This window comes from Lampris incognitus, chromosome 4 (assembly GCF_029633865.1).
Source record: "Lampris incognitus isolate fLamInc1 chromosome 4, fLamInc1.hap2, whole genome shotgun sequence".
NCBI classification, from domain to species: domain Eukaryota; kingdom Metazoa; phylum Chordata; class Actinopteri; order Lampriformes; family Lampridae; genus Lampris; species Lampris incognitus.
The window spans coordinates 57,709,745-57,731,045 of NC_079214.1; the positions used below are offsets into that span (position 1 = coordinate 57,709,745).

The 21,301-nt window shown below is 46.4% G+C and overlaps 1 protein-coding gene across 1 annotated transcript in view; it reads left to right on the top strand.

Moving 5' to 3' along the window:
* elp4 (elongator acetyltransferase complex subunit 4) overlaps positions 1 to 21,301 on the top strand; it is a 74,282-nt gene that overhangs the window by 28,571 nt on the left and 24,410 nt on the right. The window contains exon 9 of the mRNA XM_056278954.1: positions 2,404 to 2,510. Within this exon, the coding sequence (XP_056134929.1) occupies positions 2,404 to 2,510 (107 nt within the window). The remainder of the gene's footprint in view (positions 1 to 2,403; positions 2,511 to 21,301) is intronic.

Sequence of the window (21,301 nt, forward strand, 5' to 3'; positions counted from 1 at the left end):
TATTCTCACCATCATTCTCTCCACCTCCTCCACTGCCTCCATCCCTCTATCACTCGCTCGCTGTCTTCAGCGTGCCTGGTGTGCTCCACTAATAAACGGAGGAGACTTTGGGTCGAGGAAGAGGATGGCTGTGAATGGGATGAAGATGAGACGGGGAGAAAACGGGTATGCTGCTGAGTTTCACTCCCCTGCCACCCCCCCCCCCCCACGTCCCCCCCGCCTCCACGCTCCATCCTTCTTTTCCATCACTCTATCACACTCTTCTCCGCACATAAAGGTCAGTTTAAGCGAGTGTGGTATTTTTAGTCTTGCCTCTCGAACTCTTCCCTCGCGCTCTTGCTCTTTTCCTCTCTCGCCTACCCTCCCCACCAGACTCACCCATTCCCCCCCCTCCCCTCCTCTCCTCAGATTAGACAGCCATAGTTGTGACAGATGAAGGGATGAGGAGTGAAAACATTCAATGGCAGCTTTTGGTTTCATCCAACAGCATGTTTTATTTACACGGTAACACATCCTATAGTGATCACATGTTCAAATTCAGGAGGTGTGCGAGGCCACTTCAACACATTAGTATCACACCACATTATTTTACTTTATCACTTTGTGTTAGTAGGATAATTCTCACAAATTCAGGTTTCTGAATCTGATAGGAGAATAGATTTGCCCTCTGTTTAACCAGCTAGAGAAAATCTGGTTAGATTATGAAATACATTTGTGTGTGTGATTGTTTTGATGTGTGTTCGTGAGTGCAAACGCATCTGGTGCGAGTGTTGTGTGTGCGTGCGTGCATGTGTGGGTGCGTTTGCGGCAGCAGTTCAGGGCTGCTCAAAGCATGCTGGGAAGCCTGTCACTGCAGATCAGGCGAGGGGAAATCACCCGAGTGCAAAGAGGAGAGAACCCACCATCCCCCACTTTCTCTGTCTGTCTGTCTGTCTGTCTGTCTGTCTCCCTCTCTGTCTCTCTCTCTCTCGCTCTCTCTCTCTCGCTCTGTCTCTCTCCCTTCCTCTCTCTGTCTCTCTCTCTCTCCCTCTCTGTCTCTCTTGCTCTTTCACGCTGCTTTTTATCCCACTCCATTTCTACAGTACTCTTCAAGTTCTGTGAAAATATCACTTTATGGTGGAAGAAAAGGAAGGAAGACGAGAGAATAACTTGGCCTCCTTTTCTGTCTTTGTATCTGGCTGTAGCCCACATAGACTCCTCTGTATTTGAATGTGTCCTGCCCACACTGTGACCGCTCTAAATACAGTGAGGGGAGGTCATTTACAAACATCCTTCATAATAACCCCACTCACACACATACACACACGCACGCGCGCACACGCGCTGTACACACCATACTCAGCCATTACGGGCTGGGAAAAAGTGACTGAGAACTTTCAAGTTTGCTTTGAAAGAACTAAGTGGATAGATAGATAGATAGATAGATAGATAGATAGATAGATAGATAGATAGATAGATAGATAGATAGATGGATAGATGGATGGATGGATGGATGGATGGATGGATGGATGGATGGATGGATGGATGGATAGATAGATAGATAGATAGATAGATAGATAGATAGATAGATAGATAGATAGATAGATAGATAGATAGATAGATAGATAGATAGATAGATTGATGGAAGATGCCATAGATGGATAGATAGATGGAAAGACATGCCATAGATAGATACATAGATGGATAGTAGATAGATAGATAGATAGATAGATAGATAGATAGATAGATAGATAGATAGATAGATAGATAGATAGATAGATAGATAGATAGATAGATAGATAGATAGATAGATAGATAGATAGATAGATAGATAGATAGATAGATGATGGATGGACGGACGGACGGACGGACAGACAGACAGACAGATAGATAGATAGATAATATTAGCAATAAATAAGTTATTTCTGGCAGACTTTAAGAATGGGTAACTGCAACTAAATGTACTACTAAAAATGATGTTAAATTGCAGCAAGGAAATACGTTAAAGAACAAGCATGTGTTTACAAAGAACCAGCCCCGATGAAGTGATCTTTAAACTTGAAACTTCAACTTTCCAGGTGAACTGTCATCTCTGTTACAACAGATCAGTAACATCTGAGCTGTGCAGATGCTGCATCTTGCTCTACCTGCGAATGGAAAGGAAAGATGGAGGGCACAAGAGCGAGCAGGAAAGAAAAATACGTGTTTGTTGATGGGGGGGGTTCTTCTTTTCTGTTAACCGCGCTATTTAACAGAGATTTTAAAGGCATGAGTGGTGGTCTCAGTTGGTCATGTGTGGCACAGCAACACTCAACTGGACTGCTGCAGAAGGGGAAGGGATGCTGTGCGGCAGTGGTTTATGCCTCAGTCTGTTTGCCCTGTTTTTGTCTTCCTTTTTAACTTCTTCTCCTCCTTCCGTCTCAGGCCTGCTACATGTGCGCCAGTTGCCCCGCCTGAACTGTCTCGTGAGCGAGCTCCCCGACCACAAAGACCTGGCCTTCAAACTCAAGAGAAAACAGTTCACCATTGAGGTACGGCGCTGTCATTACTCAGCCTACCTTACTAGTAAACAAGTGGTAGTTAAACGATTGTTAAAGGTTCTATCCTATCAGTAAAATTTGAATATATCATTGCAAAAAAACGACCCGGCAAATGGGGGGTCAGAATGATTTGTCGATCTGTTCCAATCGCAGAACGATAGCTCTGCCAGGTGATGAGATTCCTGCCTTTCAAAACCTGCGTTTCATTACGGTAAACAAGCCACTCGAGGGCGCCCCGGCCTTTAGAGTTCATGTTCTTCCACAAAACTACGCTTCTCATCCACCTCACAGCGCTTTCCAACTTTCCGATATAGACGGGCCAACTTTGCAACACAACTCAAAATGATCCAAAGTCTCGTCATCTGTTCAGAAAAAATACTTCATTAATGCCGCTCCAAAAATAGGATGAATTTAATTATTGCTTTTAAGAGGGGTGAAATATTTGTGACTGTAAAGACATGAAAGAAGCAAGAAGGTCCTGGGTTCGAACCCTGGGGTTGTCCAACCTTGAGAGGTCATCCCAGGTTGTCCTCTGTGTGGAGTTTGCATGTTGTCCCCGTATCTGCGGTGGGTTTTCTCCGGGTGCTGCGATTTCCCCCACCATCAAAAAGACATGCATGTTAGGGTTACTACTCCTGGCTGTTCCCCTGAGCAAGGCATGGCAAGACGAACTGGAGTCGGTCCCCGGGTGCGGCACGGTGGCTGCCCTCTGCTCCTAGCTACACAGCTAGGATGGGTTAAATGCAGAGCAGAATTTCCCTATGGGGATCATTAAAGTATCTCAAAATCCAAAGTAAAACCCGGTGCTGAACTAACATGCTACTGTTGGACAGGTAAGCAGCAGTATCAGTAAATATATTGCCATGTGGCATAGCCTATGAATACTGTAGTTTTTTTACCACCTCTTCACTTGACATTTGTAAGAGGGCTCTGTGAAAATAGCGTGTGAAATTGTGCGATCTTATTAGCATTAGTTGTGTCACTTTTGGGCCACCATCTCTCAAAGACTCTTTACTGATGTTTTTGCGACTTCTGCTACTACTTTCTATTACTACTACTACTACTACTAATACTTTCTGCTACTAATACTTTACCACTTTACCTTTTTACTTATTTTTTTTACTACTTTTTTTTTACAACTTTTCTTTTTTTAATCAATTATTCTCTTTGGCCTTCCTCTTCTCCTCTTCCCTGGCAGCTCCATCTTCAGCATCCTTCTCCCAATATACCCAGCACCTCTCCTCCACACATTTTTGCGACTTCTACTGTTTCCTAATAGCGGTCACTAGAAAAAAAAAAAGTTACTGATTGTACCTTTAATGGTTACTGAATTTCCAGTACTGGATTCAGTCCTTTTTGAAATGTTTTTGTTTACTTGTAAACTCCCTTTATTGTATCAACGATGTAAAAAATAAATTTCTCCGCCTGACCGTCATGCAACCATTAACGTTAAACGAGCGCTGTGTTTGAACGTTAAACAAATGATTTATTCACGAAGCCGTCAGGTTTGTCGCCTCTGCCGTTCACAGCGGCGCCCGTAGGAAGCGTTGATGATTATGAGCAGTCTCTCACATTAGCCCCGCTCTGCCGGGCCGTGTTTGCTTTTGTCTTTGATCGGGTGGCGGTGTGAAAGGTGAAACTATCGATTGTACACTGTTGCTGTCTCGCCCACCCTTAGTATAACTTCAGAAGGCAGCGGAGCAAGAGAAATGCCCGTCTATGCATGTGAATATGCAGCGGGGGGCAAAAAAAAAAATCCCTTTTTTACGTTGTGCTGGGCTGGGTTCCAGTTGAGCCATGGCGGGTATAACAGGATATATACGCTGCGTTTGAATTTATTGGCTTTTCATTTGTATTTTCATTTTAATTTCTGGTTTCTCGGCCTTGCTGTCTCTCCTCTTGTCATGGAGGCGTCACTCTCACTCGAAGCGATCAATCTGTCACTGGAGTACCGCTCCAGAGACACATTAAGGGGCCTTCCTCTTCACTCTGCCTCATGATTGGTCCTCATTACATTATCATTACCTTATCACACACTGCTCCTCGGCCTCTTAGCAGGCCCTATTGTCTTTGGCAGAAGGTGACTGGGAGGGAAAGAATGCCCCTCCACCCAATCACCCCCCCCCAAAAAACCTGCCATGCACCCCGCGGTCAACAGCCCCCACCCCTCACAGCATTTTCTGCCAGCACCTCACCATCCTCCTCTATCCCTTTCTCTCCTCCTTTTGCCGACCCCCTGAACAGGCCTATCCACCGTGAATTTATAGGGTTCATAAAAGTCAAGGTGGTTACCCTCAACGGTCTTTTAATTAGGCCTCTGCGGCCGGCGGGCAGGGGGCCGAGCCTGGTAGCATCTCCGGCGGCTCTGCGCTTACTTTGACGTATATCCAGGCAGCACATTGTCGGGGCCATGCTTTGTCTGCCTCCCTTGTTTGAAGAGGTTTTATTGGCACTAACTGTAGAATGGGATCATGCTATTGTAATTGTATCCAAAGCAAACGATAAAAAAAAAAAAAAAAGAATGAGTGAGTGAGTGAGTGAAGAAAGTGAGAGAAGGTGTTTCAGAGCTCAATAATGGCTTACTGTGTTGACATAAGAGAAGATGCAGTATGAAATGTCAGTCAAGATCCCTGGTCTTGCTAGCCTGGGAATTTCCACAGAGTAATGCATCTCTCGTCAGAAATCGAACCAGTCAAAACACAGGTTGATTATTATAATACATCTTTATACGTTGGGCACTGCTCTCTGAGTTGGCTTTGCTCGGTTCTTGTTTTATCTTAGCTGGGGGATCCTGTGAAGGTAGGAGTGCATGACAGCTCCATCGGCCCATTTTTCGCAGAGGCCCTAAACCCGTATGTGTTTGAATTGGTACTTTTCCATAGCAAGGTAGAACAGATCTAAGCACGGAAAGAAACCATTCCAGTGACATTTGAATTAGCACACAGTTTGCTATGGAATGGTTCCAAATTGCGCTCATTTCTGGAATTTTGGCACCGTTTGATAATCGTGTTCAATGGCCAGAACATACCAGTGGGAGTACTCTACGTGGGTATAAAATGATTGGTTTTAAATTCACATCGCGTCCAGTGATGCAACATCTGGAATGGTGTTGGTACGGTCATGCACTATTCTTACATCCTGCACTAGCAATTTTCAATCGGAAAACAGAACAAAAATGTCTGAAACCGTGTTGTGGTCAGCGCAGGAGACACTTGTATTGCTCGACATCTGGCTGGTCACCACCAGTGTTGCATTACACATATAGATACACACTGTTGCATGGCATCCATTTGTTCTCCTCATTGTAGTTTTTCTGTGGGTGGTCCTGAATTCAGCATCAGCACTAATGGAAATACAAACGACAACCATGACACAACTCCTTGCCGGCACTGTGCGGCACGCAGTGACCTTATTATAACCTCTGCACGATAATGGGGTGGGAGAAAAATGCGTGTTTTTACATGTGCATATATTACTGCGTGTTTGTGCTGTTTTTCTCAGCTTTGCCGTGTCATCCATTGGTCAGCTGTCTTGGTGGGCTGTTGATTGACAGGTGAGATAGCGATCGGATTCCCAGCCCTGTGTCTGACGTGTGACAGCCCACACCAGCCCTGCTAATCACCTCATTTACTCAAGCTACAGGACTCCTCTGCCCCGGGCCATGCGGCGCTCTCACAATGGGTTTCCCACTACTCCCAGCTTATAGCTCTACCTCGCTCATCCTCCACACATTCATCACAGTTTAGGCTACGGACGAGTACCGAAATTTTCGCTGCGCTCTTGCTCGGACACTTCTTTTAGTCTTCTTTTTTAGTTCCCTATTCACACTTCCTTCAGTTGAGAAAGTGTGTCAACCCCCCCCCCCCCACCTCTCTCCCTGTATTAATTTGTGATGGAGCTGATGAATGACAGGTGATTGACAGCGCTAGCTCTTTGTCATCAAGGTCAGGCAGCTACACGTCACCCTGACTGCACATGGAGTCAAGCTGATGACTAATTTCTTAACTGCTGTTTGACTCATGCCTGAGCACCTCAGGAACGCGGAAAAATACTTGTTCGCTTGCACGTATAGCTCAGGTTGTCAGGTAAATTAAGGTGTGTATTAATATGATATTCGTGATAATTCCACTTTTTATTTTTGTTTTTTAACACGAATGTTACACAAGTGTAAAACGTCCTACGGGACCAAGCGCCCGACATAATGCGATTCTCCTGGTTGTGCGTTGAGGTTATCGCGGTGACCGCTGGAGTTTCTGAAGAGTTCAGGCTGCGGTTGATGAGCAGTTATTAACAGCAATGCCTAAAGCCAGAATTAACCCGAGGCCTTGTCTGAGCAGGTAGAGTAGAGTAAGGTGTTTAGACAAGATTAACACATACTCAAATGCTCGCACACAGATGTTGCAGACATTCACACATGCAAGGGTGTTAAAAGTCGCTCGGCGGGAATCGGTCGCCGCCTTGGATTTTAAGAAACTTTCCCAAATAACAAACCATCACAAATGTGCACACTTTTTGGATTCTACGACGTTTTCTTCGTTTGCAGTCTCGTCGTATGTGCACGAATACTTCGATATTGCCGAAGAAAATTCACATAAGCTGTGCATTAGACACGATAGCGAATTTTCCGTTCTCCATCGTTTATCATACTGGTCAGCTCAAACATCTTAAGATCCAAATAAATTAAAAAAAAACGTACCTGGTAGTTTGTGTATTTTGGGTGGTTATAAGTAAAGATTGCGGATTTATATAGACCAAAAAAAAAACCCCAAAACGGATAGACCAGAGTCAGAATTAGGCACACTAGTATGCAGAGCTTTAGCGATAACAAAACTATTCAGACCGATCCAAAGTAAACCTCAACACGCACAACCTCATGAGACACGTGTTGTTTCTGTGGCGTTAGCTAGCTGATGCACACCTCCGTCGCCGGTTTGACAATGCAGCACGCTTTGAGGAGGTCGCTCTAAAGAATGCAGAAGATTCGCAATTACGCCTTCCTTACCTTTGTTTGACCCTTTAAACTGACAGGCGATGTGCCTTTGGGACACCGGGGTGCCACAGAGAGATCAGAGGGTCAAATACAGTATAAGACAGGGAGATTTGTGTCAAATTAGTCTACTCTTAGAGGGGTTATTGGGAGGCCTCTGTGGAACTGACGCAAGCGCTGTCATTTCCAAGGCGGCCTGGCCTCCCCGTATGTCGGCTCCAAGGTAACCTTTTAACACTTTGAGCGGAGGTGTGGAGGAGCTGCCGTTGGAAACGAGCAAAGGGGAAGCCGAGAGAGGGGGAAGTTGAGATGAAGATGATGATGATGTTGAGGAGGAGGAGGAGGAGGCGTGGAAGAGTCGGGGGGGGGGTCGAAGTGAAGAAGTCCGACCGAGGGAGGAGTGGTAGAGTAGTTTAATGTTCCGTGGCGTGTCCTCAAAACGTCTTAAAGACACCGCCTGTGTCTGCCCCCTGTTGAAGCCCGTGGGTGCCGAGGGAGGGGTGTTAATGGACCTGTGTTAGGAGCAGAGCAAAGGCTTGGAGGAGGGGGTGGGGGTCTGGGGTGGGGGGTGGGTTACGCGTAAGCGGAGAGGAGCAGTTAAGTGATTTTCAGGTCAGGTCTAATTAAAATGAAGGCTTTTCCTCAGAGGCACCAAACTGCCTTATTGACAGAGAAATGAAAAAAAAAGGTGTGTGGGGGGGGGGGGGCTTGTTGAATGAAAAATGAGTTAGACAGTCCACCACAGTCTGTGTGTTTTTGTGTTTTTGTTTATTTGTTTGTTTGTGTTGCATGCCTGGTCCGAGATCGGCTCTCTCGCGTCTGGGCTAATGTGTGGTACTAGAGAGCAGAAGCAAAGCTGTTGCTGTTGTTGTTGTTGCTGTTGGGGGAGGGGACTCAAACGAGAGACGGAGACAAACTGGATTTTTCACTATTTACTTCCAAGTGAGGACGGCTACAAATGTGCGCAAGGCTGCAAATGGAAAGAAATAATAGCCGAGGTGTATCCCCCCCCCCCACCCCCACCCCAGTTATTAGCGGGACACGTTTTCGTACGGCAGCTCGTGCGTCTGTCTGCCTTTGGTGCTGCTGCCTGCCTTGGGAATCACAATCAAACGGGAACGGACCTCTAGAATAATATTCCCGGTAAATAATTCATACTTCCTCCCTCTGTGCGCACCAGCCACTGTCGCGCTTTCCGACAAGCGGCGTGTGCGGTTTGTGTGCACGCGTGTGTGTGTGTGAGAGAGAGAGAGAGCCAGAGAGCTCGGTGCCAGTTCACGGCACGCGAGCAGGCCCCTTAGCCGAACAATATTCTCAACATACATCAGATCCGCATCTATTATTTAGTGCAGATTTTATCTATTCTGCAAATGTGTACGTGAAAGGGACTTAGGAGTTTGGGTGTGTGTGTGTGTGTGTGTGTAAACATACGAATTGTGATGCGAAGCGTGTGTGTTTGCTTGTGTTGACACCTATATAATGTGGGCGTCCGGGTACCGTAGCGGTCTACTCCGTTGCCTACCAACACGGGATCGCCGGGGTCGAATCCCCGTGTTACCTCCGGCTTGGTCGGGCGTCCCCTACAGACACAATTGGCCGTGTCTGCGGGTGGGAAGTCGGATGTGGGTATTTGTCCTGGACGCTGCACTAGCGCCTCCTCTGGTCGGTCGGGGCGCCCCCCCTGGATCGGCAGAGAGGGGGTGGGGCAGCGACCGGGACGGCTCAAAAAAAAAAAGAAAGAAAGAAAAAAGAGCGGGGTAATTGGCCAGATACATGTGGTAGAAAAAGGGGAGATATTTTTAAAAAAAACAACCTATATAATGTGGCGTAGTGTTGCGAGGTCAGGCCTAAATGGACACCTTTAACATCACTCTCTTATTTATACTGAATGGGAAACTAAACAAACCTCATCTAATACTAAATAGAGGTCGTACTATGATTAGTCATGACCCTTCACTGTCACAGACAGGGTTGTAAAAATTCCATCAGTTTTTACCCATCATTTGTTTTCATGCTTACAGATCGTTCATATTGCATTTGTGCACATGGTGAGTACAATGCTTAACACAAACGCTACAACAGGCCTTATTTGGGCTGTGCTTAACAAAGACATTATGTTATGGAAGATTATTATAAGGCAGTTTATTCATACCGGAGTCTCGTGCACATCTCCCACATCTGGTGTGGGAGGATGGCAGCGTGAATTCCCGTTTGCAATGGCCTCATCCAGTACCGGTGTGGGAAGGTGGTGGTGTGAACTTACGTTTGTGGCGGCCTCACCCAGTACTGTCCATGCAGTGTCTTTGTCCACATCTGCGTCTAAGTTTTGTCTTCATTTGATTGCTGGGAGAGCTGGCGCTGGATCAGCTGGGAGAGCCTGGTCTGTACCTCCTGTGGGCCCAGGGACCACGGCCCTGCTTGGAGCTGCGCCCGAAGAGGAAACACCAAGGGCGGTCTGACAGGACGCAGAAGCGGGACAGGCTAAGCTAACTGCTAGCCCATGCAGATCGGCAGTTCTGATAACACCGAGGGCTGTCTGGCGGCGGCTTCTCCTGGCGTTGACTGTGTTTTGGCGTCGTCGTGTGGAGTGCGGGGAGGTGTCTGGCTGGGAGAGCTGGCGTTAGATTGGCCAGGGGAGCCCGGTCTGCTGCGTCCAGTGGACCCAGGGACCACAGCCCTGCTTGGAGCTGCACCCGAGGAGGAACCACCAAGGGCGGTCTGACAGGACATGGAAGCGGGGCAGGCTAAGCTAACTGCTAGCCCATGCAGACCAGCAGTTCCAGCAGTCATCCTGATGTTCGCTCTCTTGGACAGTGAATTTTTTTTGATATGTTGGATATATGTTTTTGTAGTTTTTGTAGTTTGGATATGTGTTTTTGTCTTTGTGTTGCACTGCTGTGGGCTGGGGAAATTATATTTCATTTCATTTCATGTGAGCAGGTACGTGAAATGAAATGTCAAATAAATGTTCCTGATTCCTGATGTTTACAGTACTGAGAGCACTTTTTAACATGCTAACAGCCTACTTTCCCCAGATAGCAAAATAACTGTCTACCGTATTGGCTATGTTTTGATAATGCTTGACTAAAATGGCGATATTGGCTTCTCGTTGGCTTTCATTTTGCCACGTGATATCCACTCGGCTCCAGTGTATCCACACTGTACTTGAGAGGAATATGAATCAAGCTTTCTCAAAAAGCCAACAAAGCTGACTCCTTTTGTTGAGTTCGTCAAAATAACGGCCAGCATGTGGAATTATCCATCAACGCTTTTAACATGGAGGATAATTCTGGGTTAATGCAACCTCTGTTCTAAATCACAGCGAGATGTGTTGTGTGTTTTATATGTTGTTTTCGGAAGCCATGTAGACCGACTCGGCAACTTGTATGTACAGATGTGTTAATTGTGCAGGGGACGTAGCACAGGGATGGGGGAGGGGGTTCTTCCTGACAAGGTCAAGGTTCAGGGGTCATTCGGGACACACGGGTAAAACAATCCCTCCGAGCCCTTTCCCCCACCCCCCACACCCCCCCATTGTCAGCCTACAAATGCCTGGGGAGCAGAGGAGATAGCAGTTGTGTTTACTGTAGTCTAGGCCAAGCTCAGAGAAGAGAGGGTCCGGGGACTTTGCCAAACGCTGTGCCCTCCATGCAGCATCAACACAATGCCGAAACATTTCTCACAAACGGACAGTATGAAAACAAAACAAAACAGAACAAAACAGGACATATGCAGTCCTCCTGCCAGACCGAGTAAGAGGACGGTCTGCCTGAACCAGCCATGGAAGTGAAGCTGTTTCATCAGTGGGCGGTGAACCCTTAACGTGGTCTGTGCACTGCTCAGCCCCCATTAGACTGGATGGGTCTAGCACGGCCATGTTGGACTCAGACCGGATTAGAATAGCTTTACTTGTCTTCAGCTCCCATTAGAGAGGGAGAAAGATGCTGTTCTACATGTGTGCCACCCTGCATCTATGGGTTGTTTTGTGGTATGGAGTATGTGTAAGTGTGTTCAGAAAGGGCCCCATTAGCATAATGGTAGTGACTGAGGAACCATAGACTCCCACCCCCACCTCCATCCGGATTATATCTTCACTGGATGAAGTATGGCAAGGGTCCAGATAGTTTTGTTATCGCCGAAGCGCTCTATAGCGTGTCTAATTCTGCCTTTGGTCTTTCCTTTTGGGGTTTTTTTTTTGGTGTCTTGGGTGTGTTTGGTAAGATTCATAAGTGTGCTAACTGCAAATCCTGGGGTAATCTTCCACAATCCGTTCGTATAACTATCCACAATACAAAAACTATCAGGTACTTTGTTTATTTGAATCCAAGATATTTGAGTGGACCAGTATGATAAATGATGGAGCACAAAGATTCACTATTGTGGGTTTTTTCAGGCATAGTTGATGTTAATTTTCTATGGTAGGACATTCATATCAGAGCATCGGTGAAAACACAATGAGACTGCAACAAACAAAGCATCTTAGAACCCAAAAAGTGTGCATATTTTATGGTTTCAAAATGCGACAGCTTTGAGAGTTGGGAACTTTTCTCTAATCCAACGCTCGACGGTCCCAGCATCCCGTGGTCTGAATGATCTCCATTTCCACTTTACTCTGATGAACAGTGTTCTCTCATCGTCTGCACCTCACTGGAAAGCCAGAAAAGCCCGTGGCTGGTCCTGTCAGTGTGGCACTTTGGAGGACAGGACCAGACAACAAAAATGGGACGGTCTCCTCCCTGCTCGTGGTCCTCAGAAAAAGCTGAAGTTGCCCACCGCGGGCACAAACCGGTCCACGGTCGGAGCAGTTCAAAGGTGGAATGTTGATCCGGAGCAGGAGCGTCAAGCCCAGGAACGCTCTCCGCTGAGGTCCTAAAAATAACTTTCCCACACTTTCAGCAGTCCGTGTCCTGCGGGGGTCAGGAGGAGGAGTGTGTGGGTGTGTGTGTGAGGGGGTTTGTCTATGTGTGTGCTCTTGTTTTTTTGTGCGCGTTGGTAGAAAAGTGTGTGTTTTTGGACAAACCCTAAAAAGGGTCTTTAAAAACCCCGCTTTATTTCAGCGTTGTCTTTTTGAGAGCGTCTTGTTTCCGTTTTGCTGACTTTGAGTGGGACAAATGAAGCTCGCATCTCTATTTTAATCAGAAATTGATTGACACGTCACAATAGGTGTAGGAGAAAAAAATTGCATGTACCAGTTCTGAATGCAACAGTATTTTATAGACCCCTAAAATGCGGTTGCAAGAAAGAATCGGCCATTGCATCCAGAAGAGTGCGATTCTTTCTTTTCTTCTATAGTTGTTTACCCAGAATCGGCACCTCAAAAGAAATGGTGTGTTGCCTTTTTTCCTATCTTAACATCACAATAGGTTACAATGGAATATATATATATATATATATATAATTGCATTTAAAAATAATTTTAAGCTTGGACTTTTTTTTGTCATCTCATTTTCTGTATGAGCAGTCTTGCAGTGAGTCCAGCTCATTGCCTAAAGAAAATATAGTCAGCCTCCTGATCCTCTTTGCCATTCCTTTTTTTTTTTTTCTTTAAGCAGACCATAAAGACATTTGTCTCAGATAATCATGCCAGCCACTTAACCCCTGGCCCGGTGAATATGGTGAAGGATTGTATTTAAAGCCGATTCACCAAACAATCAACAGATGAGTTATTTAAAGTGGTGTCGGCCATTGACGGGGGATGAAGGGCCTCTGAATGTGGCGGCGCTCATGAATTTTATGAGGGCCAGTGTGTCGCTGTCCTTCAGAGTTCACAGGTGGCTATTGAAAGGCCGATCCAGATGACGGAGGACAGTTAGGACACATATAAACCTCTGAATGGACTTTAATGACGCTCTGTAGATTATTCAGGGGGCCCAATCAACGGACCAGCCTGCATTTCAAAAGGCACATTTTAGGGCAAGGCGATTTAACGGGGGAATTTGTGGCATCAGTTACGGGTAAGGGCGCTTGTGTGAGTCGCTACTTATATGTTTTGTTTTAATTTTGCAGAGAAAAAGTATGATATTTGCGTGAGATACGTGCGCGGTACAAGCTAGTTGACAAGCTAGCGTGATGGTGGGGGAGGCGTTAGGTGAGGGAGTGCTCCAGTGTGTGCCCTAACCAAACTTTCCTTTTGTCCCTAACAATGATGGCTGATGATGAATGACAGGGGTGTTAAGAGTGGGATCTGGGGAACAGAATGTGCCCAAGCAGCGCACACCCACTCTCACACAAAATACAGCAAAGGGTCGAACTGAGCCCGGCTGCCTTTTTTGCTAGCATTTATTGTCGTGTTGAGCGTATTTGCGAGTTTATCCGAAAAGGTTCAACGAATTTTCGTTTTCTTCTCCCGGGGCCCAGGCCGAGCGGTCCGTAACTGCGTTAACTTATGATCCATGCCGTCGTACTGTGTGACATGGTGTAACCAGTTGGCATTGCAGGTATGGCTGCATGGGTGGGGTGGAATGGTTGGAGGTGCCATTACTACCTATAACCCCATCCTACCCCCCCCAATAAAAATCAGTTAATTATTGACTAATGGGCCCATGCACCATGTGGTAGGTTTGTTTATATCCTGCATGCAGTTTGAACCAATGGACAGTGTTGTACCACATTCAGCCCCCCTTCCAGCAGCTTCTTACCTTCTCTCTGACCCCACTTTAATCATCAGTAAAAATGGTTGTCATAATTATAATCAATTATAATCATGGTTGAATAATTATGCTTTAATGTTATATTATATTGCTTATATATTATATTATATTATATTATATTATATTATATTATATTATATTATGGCAGCACGGTGGTGCAGTGGTTAGCGCGGTCGCCTCACAGCAAGAAGGTCCTGGGTTCGAGCCCCAGGGTAGGCCAACCTTAGGGGTCATCCCGGGTCGTCCTCTGTGTGGAGTTTGCATGTTCTCCCTGTGTCTGTGTGGGTTTCCTCCCGGTGCTCCGGTTTCCTCCCACAGTCCAAAGACATGTCGGTCAGGTGAATCAGCCGTACTAAATTGTCCCTAGGTGGGAATGTGTGTGTGTCTGTGTGTTGCCCCTGTGATGGCCTGGCGGCCTGTCCAGGGTGTCTCCCCGCCTGCCACCCAATGACTGCTGGGATCTCGACCCCGAGAGCAGGATAAGCGGTTTGGATAATGGATGGATGGATTCCTAAGACGCACTGCCTCCTTATCCTCCATCTTAGCCCACGCTAAATGTACCCCAGCATCGCTCTCCCTCTGAGAACGTGGAGAGGAGAAATTCACATCTTGGAAATCCATAAGGTCTGTTTACACAGACCAAACACGCGGCCGTCCCCGTATTCCCACACACAGATTCTGCCACAGTGCTGGCTAGGGGTGGGGAGGACTCTGCTGTTTGCGTGCAAGCGTTTCCCTGGAGGCGGTTGTGGACTGAGGGATTCTGAGATCCGCGGATGGCTCCATGGCGGTTAGCAAAGAACCAGTTTTTCGCCTGCTCTCCTCTGTCCTCCACCTCCACCACCACCACCACCCCCCCCCCATCCTTTTCTGAGCGCAGGCGATGATTGTAATGGGGGGTGACAGCTCACCTCTCCCTAGCGTGCATGTGATTCTCAGAGCGTCAGACCCCCCCCCCCCCCGTGTAACCCCACCGCACCCCCCCAAATCCCAGAAGGGCACCAAGGTTACTCCGTATGTGCATTAGGAGGTTTTTGTGTTAATTTTTTTCCCCCCATTTGATCATATTAGGGATATCGCCACATGCTGTTGTCGTCGTAAATATTTTTGTCCTTTCACGGAGGTTTTTTTTTTTTTTTTTTTTTTTGTGGTTTCGTTTGTTTTCCGTCTATCGTCCCGTGCCTCCTGTTTCTCTGTGTGAGTTGCGACTTAGTGGTGTGAAAAGATCCAGGGCCCGGAGTTTCACATCTATTAAAGCCTTCATGTTTGGAGAGGGAAGTGATCTGATGGCCTGATGTTATACGCTCACTTACACCGCCCTGTTTGTATGGGGACGTCATGTACGCTGGCTTCATCCGCCTCTGTGAATGTGCACGTGTCTGTGTGCGCCTGTGTTTGTGTGCACACGGGCGCACAGGCACATGTGAGCGAATGCGTGTGTTTGATAGTGTACTTAAGCCTCGTAGTGTAACCATGCATGCCGTAGCGGTTTAAAAACCCAGTTTCTGGTGTGCACGATATTCCTAACTCATGATATATTCGGCTATTTAAGCGTCACCAAAAACAGCAAGTTTGAGGAATCTGATATCATGTGCATGCTTTCAGGTGTGACTGTTTGCCTTTGCCGGTGCAGACTGGGTTGGGGGTGGGGGGGCATTTTCGACGCTTCTCGAGACGAGAAATCAAAAGCTTCTCCCGGGGACTCTGATCTCCTCAGAAATAACCTGCTTTTTTCTCAGCACCGGGGGGAAGAATCCCGGCGAACGTCCCCGCGCGGTTGCATGCGAGTCTAGTTAAATAGCCTCCTTTGATGCACAACCTTAAAATCACTCTCGCATTCGGGAGTCACTGCCCGAGCTTTCTGCAGCAACACCAAAAAAAAACTCCCCTCTCGCACAAACAGGAAGGAGAGGTAATGCACAAAGTTAAAATTAAATTAGTAAAGTGATTTTTTTTTTTTTTTGCACCCTTCAGTCGATGGTGCATGTTCGTGTAGGAGAGTGCCGGTGTCTTTTTGTGCGTCTTTGTATGTGAGTAAATGAAAGTGTTCATGTACTTGCCGTGGTTAACTGTGGTCGGTGGGATTGTATAATGAGTTGTGTGTGTGTGTGCATGAAGGGGGGGGGGGGTTGAAAGGAAGCCTTGCGTGCTTAGATGGGCTAGGAGTGCAGCACAAAAGCATGTGTAGTGGTGAATATTACAGCAGGCGGAGTGTTAGCAAGGTCGCTCTGTGTACAGGAGTGCTTTCCCCTTTCTAACACTCTTGCTTTGTCTCTCTCGCTCTCTCTTTATTTATTTTTTTTTTGCAGGCTTTTCTCTTTCTCCTCCCCCTTTTCTGTTTTATCGTCGTCAGCTTTTTAGGAGTGCTACTCTTACCGCCACTCGCAGCTCTTATTCCAATTTAACAGCCTTCACATTTCACCCTTTCACCTCATTTGCTAGTAGACGCAGAGCCGACCCGGCGTTTCATAAAGCGGAGCCTGTTTAAAATGTTGTAATCGCAGGAATACTCAGCCTAAGCTCTATTGCTGAACCTCGTTTGCCCCCCTTAAAAAGAGAAGAGATCTTATTTGGATTATGGGGAAAGACGCATTACGACTGTTGCGGCAATCGGCCTGCAAGGTTCCAATATTGTGAAACCGGTGCCAAAAGGGGTGTGATATGGGTGTGCGCGCACATGTCTGTTCGTGTGTATGTGTGTGTGCGTGCATGTGTGTGTGTAGCTTCCTGGCACCCTCTCCGAACACCCCCCCCCCAAGCTAAAGTGCAAACCCAGCCACGCCCACATACGTCGACCCGGTGAGATGGTTTAGGTTGCGTTAGGCGTTAAGCATGTTAGAACCGTTTTATAAGTTTCTTCTTTCGTTTGCTTATCTATTTTATTTTATTTTTTTATTTTTTGGGCACCAGCGCTCTTGCTTTTCTCAGCGTGGTGTACCAGTGCAAGAGGCCACTTTCTGCCCTTAGCGGCAGCCTGCGTATCAGCGAAGGCTGCCGTAATCTGACTGGTGTTAATTACAGACAGCATCCAGTAATAGGCTGGTCCCGTAGATATCGGCCATTAGAGAAGTGTCTTCAGCGGGAAGAGGCCCGATTGGCTACCGGGAAGGTGATAAAGAAGCCATGCCTCATTTACTTCCATTTCATTGTTCACACATCTCTGTATTAAAGTCAAGCGTGAAGATGGCAAAGGACTGTGTTAAACTGATTTATGTACACTCCTCTGTGGCGGGAGCTAATCTGCTCCTGCTGACTGCATTGTCAGCAATCAGAACGCCATATAATGAAACGATTCAGTGAATGGAAGTTGTTTCAGCGAGACGGGAGCAATAAGCGATTCAATGCCTTTTTGGTTTGTTTTTTTTTTTAAACAGTTCCTTTTTTGAACTTGTTAAAAATAATGTCGCGGTGCGTGGTGACTCAGATTCACACTCCGCAGTTTTTGAACCTATAAAAGATTTTTTTTTTTTTTGTTATAAGCAGGACACTGCCCAGGCCTGGGGCTTCCCTCTGTGGTTTCAGAGAGCGTTCGGTTCCAAAACCTCAAACCAAGCAGCCCTTGTGCGCTAATTGAACTAAAACCGCAACAGTGTCCCTGAATAGACCTTACAAACTTGAATAGGAAGTTCTGCTTTCAGGAAGCTTTCGCCACTTCTCCCCCCGCCTGTTTGCACAAAGTCCGCCCGCCCTCTCGCTTCATATTTATTCCGATACCTCTGCCCGGCGCCGGCCGGAGCGGTCAGCTCGGATGCTGCGTTTTTACATGACTGTCGAATGGTGACAAGAAGTATTCATGACAAATTCACGATGCCTCGCTCTCGCTCTCGCCCTGCCCTCGCCGGCAGCGGAACAGCGTGTGATCCGATGACATGATATGTTCGAGTTGCACCGCCGACGGCGTCACTGTCCATTTGAAATGCCATAAAACAAAATCAGACCATTAAAGATGATATACCCATTATTAGTATGTAAATTAGAAGTGGAATGCCGTGGCGTACTGAAAGCTTGTCACTTGAGTGACAGTTACAGACACTGCTGGTTCAGTGCACTGTATTTAAGATATGTTTGATGTTTTTCAAACTCCATATTTGGCATATTATCCTCGGGTGGCAGCCTGCACCTTGTTGGTATTTAAGACGTATTTCGCCGGATACTACCGGCGGTTGGATTTAGGGGGGCATCTCCCTCATACCAGGGAGGTGTCGTCTGCTGACAGATCACTGTCTGGATGAGAGAGCACAGCAGCATCCCACCTCATTACCGTAGCAACACGGTAACTGAGGGACCGACGCACGGCCCACCGTGATTAAGATGTAAATTTCCCCTAATTGGAATGTAAATTCATACATTTATATGAAGACGTCAGCTGTCAGATTGCAATATTGTGTCCTTTTTTCCCTCTCTTTTCCCCTGCTCCCCAGGCTGGAGACTAGGTGCCTGTAATCTGTATCGTTCTCCTGCAGCCTGTCCTGGGATTTGCGTTTGTTTAATGGCGGGCCCATTGTCCTGTGTCCAGTCCGTCATTGTAATGCCCCCCATTCATGTTCCTGTGTTTTTGTTGCGGTCTGATTTGCTCCGGCTACCTGTGTTTGTTCCCCCATGCATGGCTGAGCCGTCGGAGCCTTGGGGACGGGGAGGGGACTCCAAGAGGGGGTCATTGGGTGGCCGTATTTTGCGTGTGCATCGATTACTTCTGCTGAATGTTCCTCAATGCAAATAAGTCTGCCGCTTTGAGAGGAAGCACATGTATCTGGAGTAATTAATTTTACCCTTGAATGCCAGCTGTGGTGTTGGAGTGACGTTTCCCAAAATGAGCTTTCTCACCGAAAAGGTGTTAATTTGGGGATTTGGCAGATCAAGTAAGTGTGTTTGCCAACTTATATGGCCCATACAGACTGCCTTGGGATGTATCCTTTTCATTTCTCTCTCTGAGTTGTGGGATTGTGTGTTAATTTGGGACTGTGTGTTTTATATTCTGATGTGGAATAATGAGGACTGAGCCCTTTCAATTTGTCCCCTTTTAAAAAGTCTTAGGTGCCCGTGTCATGGTTGATTTTACCATGGCGTTTCTTCACGTCTGGATGTGTGTACCGTACATTTGTGTGGCTGATGCACAAGCATAAATATTGGTGTGTGTTGGTGTGGTTACATGTTTACATGTGAGTGCAATCAAACACATTTATGCGAGCGTGCAAGCGAGTTAGTGTGTGCGTGTATGTGTGTGCGTGTGTGAGTGTGGCGTCTCAGTCAGGCCGGGAGGCGGTCTTGTCAGGACCAGGAGGGTCTTCTCCTCAGCAGAGAGGGCAATGAGAGGTGAAATGTAGAGATACAGGCATTTAAGCGTGCCGTCAAGTTACATTAGCACAGTTCTGTATGTTCCCCCTTAAACAGTTTGATGTGTTGGGCTAAAGTTGTCTGTTGTGCTCATTATTGATGGCTCTTTCACTGAAAACTAAGCCTGAATAGACGTGGATTTACAGATTTACATGGACCAGGCACTGTGTAACTCTAGGACAGAGAATTATTGTTTTTATGAGATTGACAGGAAGACTTCGCCTCGTTTTTTCTACCTTGATGTTTGTTTTTTATTCTATTGCAACTATCAGGTTCATACCTTACATTTAAAACTTATTGAAAACAAAATGTTGAATCGAATAAACATGCAATGATCAGATTCTTTTGTAGGATTATATACATATATATATAAGTATTGACAGGGGAAATTATGAATGAAACAATGCTGCCCACTCAGCGTTATTTAGTTTTATAGCATTTTTATAGCGTTCACCGAGGGCGGTCTGACAGGACGCAGAAGTGGGGCAGGCTAAGCTAACTGCTAGCCCGTGCCGCCACTTCCGACAGTCATCCTGGTTGGCGTTCGTTCCTTGCAGTTTTTGGATGTGTGTTTTTGTCTTTGTGTTGCGCTGCTGCGGGCTGGGGGAAACGACATTTCGTTTCATTTTATGTACGGAAGTACATGAAGTGAAATGACAAATGAAGTGTTCCCGATGCCTGTTTTGTAGCGGTTTCACCTCGAGGTCAAATGCACGTGCCGGGGAAATAGATTTGATTTAATGCTGTCCATGTTAGATCAGCACATAGATGCAAAAAGAGAGACACTGATCTTGCTATGTGTGTTAGTGTCTGCAATTATTATTTTTTCCCCCTGGGTAAAACTCATTTTGAAACTAGCTAGAAGGTAAATAAAGCCCACAATAGCTTTGTGACATTAAAGGTGCAAACCGGTCTACTTTGAGTCCAACCTGTGGAGGCAAGTTGGTTTAAGTGAAAGCCATCACATGATGATGAAGCGCATCTATTTTAAACTCACTTTCCTACATTTGGTGTTGTTTCAATTGTAATTACAATGAAGAATTTTTGTTTTTGTAAAACAGAACCAGACAAGTATGCCAGGCCCTGCCCATGAGCCATATTTTACCAGGTACATAAACAGACTAAGGACAGAATCAGGACAACAACAACAAAAAAATCCCTGTTGTTTCTGTTTACGTTCATGTCGTTGATCTCACAGGGGTGTGTATTCTCGGGTCCTGCATATCTCCCATACATTCCTCACAGGCTTAGATGCTGTGGAACCTTACAGGTCACGCAACCCTTTCCTTCATAGCTGGCGAAGATGCCAAAACACATTGTCAGCATGTTTGACTCCAGTTTCTCACACAGTTTACAAATAACTCTCTCCTCGTGCACGTGCGGGCATGTGCATGACGTCGTTTTGTCGGGCCTGTTATGACCAGACATCATATAGTCACGACAAAAGTAAACCACGCACTAGCATAATAAGACCATCACTTTAATCAATCAAAAATGACTATGAACACGAACCTTAGTGAGAGTTGGACGGGTGCATCGGTGTATCGGAATGTGTGAAGGGTGTTGCGTGAACTGACAGTGCTGTGTGTGTGTGTGGATTCATGTTACAGGCTACAGGAAATTAATAAAAATGAATGAGCCCTCAGGGAGAAGTGCCACAGCACACTGGGCAGGGTAGAGCGAAAGCGAGAGAGAGAGAGAGAGAGAGAGAGAGAGAGAGAGAGAGAGAGAGAGAGAGGGAGGGAACAGACCGCTATTGGCACAACCACAAGGTCCAGCAATCATCTGTTCTGGTTGCCCAATGTGTATTT